The sequence below is a fragment of the Callorhinchus milii genome, unplaced genomic scaffold (genome assembly GCF_018977255.1).
Source record: "Callorhinchus milii isolate IMCB2004 unplaced genomic scaffold, IMCB_Cmil_1.0 Scaffold31, whole genome shotgun sequence".
Classification (NCBI taxonomy): domain Eukaryota; kingdom Metazoa; phylum Chordata; class Chondrichthyes; order Chimaeriformes; family Callorhinchidae; genus Callorhinchus; species Callorhinchus milii.
The window spans coordinates 3932476-3939406 of NW_024704772.1; the positions used below are offsets into that span (position 1 = coordinate 3932476).

The window sequence follows — 6931 nt, forward strand, 5'->3', positions numbered from 1 at the left end:
GAGAGAGCGAGCGAGCGAGAGGGAGGAAGATGGATAGAGTTGTCCTGTGACTCAGGGCTGTGCCTCGCGTTCCCGCTGACAATTAGCACTTTATCGAGAATTAATCTGAGGGAATTGTCGGTCATTACATTAATTCATTCTCCAGCGCAGAGACGAGGGTTTGGGAGGGAGGGAGGGAGGGAGGGAGCACTCGCTGGGTGTGTGTGTGTGTGTGTGTGTGTGTGCGTGTGCCGTGCGTGTTAATGCGGCTGCCTCCAGCCCCTCGCTGAACGACACTCAGTCCGTGTCCGTGTGCGTGCGCGCGCGTGTGGCAATCAAACCACGGTACCTGCCGTCAGCCACTGGCGCGGCACAGCTGCAATGTGCAGCGAGTTCTGCGTTACCCGCTCTTTGAGCTGGTCATGGATGGTGTGGGTGTAACACGGGCTGAGAGAAATGCTCTCGCTCTCCCTCTCTCTCTCTCTCTCTCCCTCTCTCTCTCTCCCTCTCTCCCTCTCTCCCTCTCCCCCTCTCTCTCTCTCGCTCTTTTCATCTGCCTTTAGCATTGTTCGACCGAACAGAGAGATGGCCGTGTCTGTGTCTGTGTGCGCGTGCGCGTCTGTCTGTCTGTGTGTGTGTGTGTGTCTGCGTATCTGTGGCGCACGTCTGTGTGTGTGTGTCTTTGGGTGCGCGTGTGTGTGTGTGTGTCTGTCTTTGCGTGTGCGTGTCTGTGTCTTTGTCTGCGTGCACGTGTATCTGTAGTGTGTGTCTGTGTGTGTGTGTCTTTGTGTGTGTGTGTGCGCACATATCTGTAGTGGGCGCGCGTCTGCGTGTGTATCTGTGGTGCGTGTGTGTCTGTCTGCGCGTGGTGTATGTGTTTTTGTGTGTGTCTGCGTACGTATGAGCACGTAACTGCGGCGTGCGTGTGTGCGCGCGCGCGCGTGTGCGGTCTGTAATGTGTGTCGGTTTGAGTTACGCGTCGTGTGTTATAATAATAATAATCCGTGCATTTGATTACAGCGCCTTAACACGTCTGCGAGACGTCTCAAAGCGCTTCACAGGATACACCGTAAAGTGAATTGACCGTATATTTCAGGGACTCCCCCTCTCTCTCTCTCTCTCTCTCTCTCCCCCACACAGACACAGGCAAAGCCATCAATCCCTCTGCTTTCCCCCCCTCCCCACCACCCCACTCGTTCTTTTTTCCTCTCAATCATCAGGAGGGCATCTCAAGGCTCATGAGTCAAACGGTGTGTGGGTGACGAGAGAGAGAGAGAGAGAGAGAGAGAAAGAAAGAAAGAGAGAGAGAGAGAGAGAGAGCAGACGAGCCACGAGGCTTTCTGTATGAATGACACATCGCCCAATTGGGGGCGAACGGCGATGGAACCGAACTAATCAAAGTGAAACCCTTCTCGGCCCCGGGTCCCCGACTGTGGGCCGAGGACGCGGCAGAGAAAAAGAGAGAGGAATTCAGCGCCGTTTTTGACGCCTCAAAGCGCTTCTCAGGGTACACCGTAAAGTGAATTGACCGTATATTTCAGGGACTCCCTCTCTCTCTCTCTCTCTCACACACACACACACACACAGACACAGGCAAAGCCATCAATCCCTCTGCTTCCCCCCCCCCCCCCCCCCCCCCCCCCCAACCCTCGTTCTTTTTTCCTCTCGATCATCAGGAGGGCATCTCAAGGCTCATGAGTCAAACGGTGTGTGGGTGACGAGAGACGAGTGTGTTTCGTGGGCGACGCGCGGCAGACATTTGCGCCCGGCGACGTCCCACAAACGGTGGTGGGTCGCAGCGACCAACTGGTTGTTCGGATTGTTTTTTTGAAGGGGTTATTGCCCCCCGACAGTCGACTGATACACCGGGAGTGTCTGTGTGTGTGTGTGTGTGTGTGTGAAGGAAGGAAACTTGCCCAACATTTCGCCCCGACCCGCCCGGGGATCGAACCCGGGTCCTCTCGCTTGCGCGGCGAGCGCTCTAACCGCTGAGCTACAGGGACTGTCGTGTTATATAGAAAGAGAGAACGAAACAAAGAGGGAGAGAGAGAGAGGGAGAATGACAAATAGAGAGTGAGAAGGAGAAATGAGGGAAAAGCAGAGAGAAAGAGAGAGAGGGAGAGAGAGAGAAAGAGGGACGGAGCGATTAACAGAGAGGGAGAGAGAAAGAGACGGAGAGAAATGGATAAGAGAGAGAGAGGGAGAGAGGGGGGGAGAGAGAGACCGAGAGAGAGCGAAACAGACGGAGAAGGCGCGAGAGGGAGAGAACCAGAGAGAGAGAGAGAGACGGGGAAAGAGAGAGAGAGAGATGTGTGTGTGTGTGTTTCTTTTTAAGCCACTCTGTGCCCCTACTCTCTGCAACTCCATCCCTTCCTGACGTCCCCACCTTTCAACCCTCATTCCCTGCGAAAAAAATGCCCACAAAGCACACAGTCGGTTCTCTCGAAGCGCTCCGGGACGTCTCGAAGGCGTCGTGAGGCCCTGTGTCGAATGCCGGGATTATTATTATTATTAGTGCGTAATTTTGGGGTCATCACATTGCTCTCCATCAATAAAACTGTATCGTTTGGGCCCCGTAACACCCCCCTCAACCCCCCCCACCCACCCCCCCCACACACACACACACACACACAAGCCCCTTCCCCGCACGAAAAATAGAGAGAGAGAGAGAGAGAGTGAGGGTTGTCTCACCGATTTGCCCTCCAAGATGTCCCTCCAGACGTGAGTGTCCTCGGACAGGTCGGAGAACTCCAGCAGATTGTCCAAGACCACCTGCCCGATCAGGTCGTGCCTCGAGAAGCGGTCGAAGTCGTAGACGCTGAAGTGGAGCTTCCGGCTCGGCAGTTCGTTAAACGTCACGTTGAACTGGAAGGTCTCGTTGAAGACGGGGTTGAGGGTCTTCCTGTGGACCTTGGTCTGGAACTTCCTCTTGCGGTCGGGCAGGAGGTAGATCTTCACGTAGGGGTCGGAGAAGCCGTTGGCGTCTTTGGCCGGAAGGTCCAAGGCCTTGAGGATCTTGACCACCAGTTGCTCGGAAGCGTACGTGTACCGTAGCAGGAAGTTGATGCGTCCGCAGCTGGTCTTCTGATGCTTCTTGGACTCGGAGTCGGCCGAGCGCTGTTTGTAAAGCTCCGGCTTGATCTGCCCGATGCTGGTCACCTGCTCGACCTTCTCCTCCGCCTGGTTCCCCGTGTCCGGGCTCGGCAACTGCTGGGGAACAGGTCTGGGCAGCGAGTTAAACCTGCGGGCGAACCACTGATAACTCACAGGCGCTTTGAGTCGCGCCCGTTTTCGCCGCCGAACCGGAGGAACTCATTTGGCATCTCACGTCTCTCTGCTCTCCCTCTCTCTCTCTCTCTCTCTCTCTCGCTCGCTCCCTCTCTCTCTCTCAATGGCCGAGCTATGTGTGGGTTTAGCCGGTTGGACTCCAGCAGTTACCCCCCAACCCGCACCCTGGGCTTCCCTTCCACCACCCCCCGCCACCCCCCCACCACAAGCCTCGTCTCTCTCGCCAACCTGCGCCTAATGCTCTCCAGAATTAAGTGACCAGGGAGGGAGCGAGAGAGAGAGAGAGAGAGAGGGAGAGCGCATTCCATTCCGACCACCTATCTCTGGGATTTCCAGGTGTCGGTGGGACGCGGGGAATTCTCAGTCGGGGTTGAACAGTCTTCAAGCGATGGCGACGCGTGTGCGCGCGGGCGTGTGCGTGTGCGTGTGCGAGCGCGCGACAGCCCGGCTGAGCGAAGCGAAAAAAAAAAAAAAAAGGGTTAGACCTCTGCGGGAGGGAAGCCGGGAAACCGGGCCGGCGCGAGGCGGAGAGCTCGACTGGAGGAACGAATGATCAGATGAATATTAATGGGGGCGAAGGAGTCCCGATGCAGGAAAGTGTGTTAATAAGCGCTGGTTATTCCGCGTTCAAGGAGAGGTGACGGAATTACATGAGGGGCAAATGCATTAATAAATCATCTTCTGACAAAGCATCTTCTGCGCAATTCGCTGCACAAAGGGATGTACAACGTACAAGTGTAGCACTAGACTCGCGGCCATTAGGCGCGAGATCAGAACACCTTGTCTTCGCAGCGAGACGTCGTGGAACCTGTGGAGCGGGCGAGCGAGCGAGCGAGCGAAGGAGGGAGGGAGGGAGGGAAGGGAGGGAAGGAGGGAGGGAGTCATTTTCCTCCTGTCGTGGAGGGACCGCGTGCGTTTTAAGACGGGGTGACACGGGGTGAGATGTAAACGAATGATCGGGAGAGAGAGAGAGAGAGAGAGATCTTTAAAGTCCACCTGAACAGAGCACAGACAGGGAGTGAGGTTTAGCAACACAACCCCCACCACCCGCAACCCCCCCCCTACACCCACACCCCCCCCCCAGCGCTGCACTGGAACCTCAGCCGAGACCGTGCGATTCCAAGTCCCCCCCTCGAACCCGGTTCCTCTCTCTAACCACTGGGCTGCAGGGACTCACCACGATGAGGGAGGGGGGGCGAGAGAGATGGGGAGGGAGGGGGGGGGAGAGAGAAAGAGGGAGGAAGGGAGGCAGAGAGAGGAGGGGAGGGAGGGCAAGGGTGGAGGGAAGCAAAGAGGGAGGGAGAGAGAGTGGTGGGAAGGGAGGGAGAGGGATAGGGGGAGTGAGAGAGGGAGGGAGGGAGTGAAAGAGCGAGGGAGGGAGTGAAAGAAGGAGGGATGGATGGGAGGGAGGGAGAGAGGGATGAGATCTGGAGCGGACAGAGTGAGAGTGAGAGCCCTGTACCTACTCACCTGGTGGCTGGGGCCAGGGCGGAGACCTGCTGGTGGGAGTGAGCGTTGGGGATGCAGTTCTTACTCCCGGAGTTGTTGTCCACGGGGAGGTCGGGCGAGGTCTGGCTCAGTTTGATGCTGGAGTCGGGGTACGACTCCAGGTCCAGGTAGGAACGCTCCGGCATCTCGGGGCCGCACTCCACCCTCTCCACCGTCAGGTCGGTGAAGTGGTGGGAGTGGTGGTGGACGTGCTGATGGTGGGAGTCCTTGCGTTGGGGGTTAAGCCCCTTGTCCCGCCATGGGATCCAGCACAGCTTCCAGGACACGAAGAGGGATACGCTGAGCAGCACGATCCCGCAGAACGTCACGATAACCGACAGCAGGCTGACCGAGATATCTGGCGAGCAGAGCGAGGGAGAGAGAGAGAGAGAGAGAGAGAGAGAGAGAGACGATAGAGTAACCCGTTGCTACCTCAGGGTTGTAAGGGAAGCAGGAGGAGGCCATTCAGCCCCTCGAGCCTGTTAACCCCGGAAAAGCCATCCCCCAATCGACTAACAACCGGTTCCTACTCACTGCGGGGTAATCAGAGGCGTGTGCGCGTGCGTGCGTGTGCGTGTGCGTGGCGGGGGGTGAGGGCGGGTGGGGGAATCGAACCCCTTGCGAGGGGAGGGCTCTAACCGCTGAGCTGCAGCGACTCCATTTTATATTTCGCAGCGAAACGGTACAGCCAAAGGCTGCGGAGGTTTGCGGAGGGGCCAGAAAGCCGACACCCTGACGGCAACGTTACATCGGCGACGCGTGTTGTGTCTTCCTCTCGTTAATGTACTTTTAGAACACCGCCGCGCACTCAATTTAGGGACGTGTGGCGATCAGCAGCAGCGAAACGACGGATACGCTTAGGACACGTTCTCCGCAAGAAATTTGGGCTCCACTAACGATTGCGTTTTAATGAAACGTCGTGTTAACCACCAGGTAGTTGGAGAGCGATCTCTCTCTCTCTCTCTCTCTCTCTCTCTCTCTCCCCACACAGACACAGGCAAAGCCATCAATCCCTCTGCTTTCCCCCCTCCCCACCACCCCACTCGTTCTTTTTTCCTCTCAATCATCAGGAGGGCATCTCAAGGCTCATGAGTCAAACGGTGTGTGGGTGACGAGAGAGAGAGAGAGAGAGAGAGAGAAGAAAGGAAGGAGAGAGAGAGAGAGAGAGAGAGAGAGCAGACGAGCCACGAGGCTTTCTGTATGAATGACACATCGCCCAATTGGGGCGAACGGCGATGGAACCGAACTAATCAAAGTGAAACCCTTCTCGGCCCGGGTCCCCGACTGTGGGCCGAGGACGCGGCAGAGAAAAAGAGAGAGGAATTCAGCGCCGTTTTTTGACGCCTCAAAGCGCTTCTCAGGGTACACCGTAAAGTGAATTGACCGTATATTTCAGGGACTCCCTCTCTCTTCTCTCTCTCACACACACACACACACACAAGACACAGGCAAAGCCATCAATCCCTCTGCTTCCCCCCCCCCCCACCCCCCCCCCCCAACCCTCGTTCTTTTTTCCTCTCGATCATCAGGAGGGCATCTCAAGGCTCATGAGTCAAACGGTGTGTGGGTGACGAGAGACGAGTGTGTTTCGTGGGCGACGCGCGGCAGACATTTGCGCCCGGCGACGTCCCCACAAACGGTGGTGGGTCGCAGCGACCAACTGGTTGTTCGGATTGTTTTTTTGAAGGGGTTATTGCCCCCCGACAGTCGACTGATACACCGGGAGTGTCTGTGTGTGTGTGTGTGTGTGTGTGAAGGAAGGAAACTTGCCCAACTTTCGCCCCGACCCGCCCGGGGATCGAACCCGGGTCCTCTCGCTTGCGCGGCGAGCGCTCTAACCCTGAGCACAGGGACTGTCGTGTTATATAGAAAGAGAGAACGAAACAAAGAGGGAGAGAGAGAGAGGGAGAATGACAAATAGAGAGTGAGAAGGAGAAATGAGGGAAAAGCAGAGAGAAAGAAGAGAGAGGAGAGAGAGAGAAAGAGGGACGGAGCGATTAACAGAGAGGGAGAGAGAAAGAGACGGAGAGAAATGGATAAGAGAGAGAGAGGGAGAGAGAGGGGGGGAGAGAGAGGGGGGGAGAGAGAGACCGAGAGAGAGCGAAACAGACAGAGAAGGCGCGAGAGGGAGAGAAACAGAGAGAGAGAGAGAGACGGGGAAAGAGAGAGAGAGAGA

The 6931-nt window shown here is 56.7% G+C and overlaps 1 protein-coding gene across 1 annotated transcript in view; it reads right to left on the reverse strand.

Annotated features, from left to right (window-relative positions):
* Positions 1-314: 314 nt before the first annotated feature.
* LOC121851253 (synaptotagmin-C-like) overlaps positions 315-6931 on the reverse strand; it is a 15519-nt gene continuing 8902 nt past the window's right edge. Inside the window, exons 2-4 of the mRNA XM_042344951.1 lie at positions 4738-5113; positions 2671-3220; positions 315-395 (exon numbers count right to left, since the gene is read on the reverse strand). Of these exons, the coding sequence (XP_042200885.1) occupies positions 315-395; positions 2671-3220; positions 4738-5113 (1007 nt within the window). The remainder of the gene's footprint in view (positions 396-2670; positions 3221-4737; positions 5114-6931) is intronic.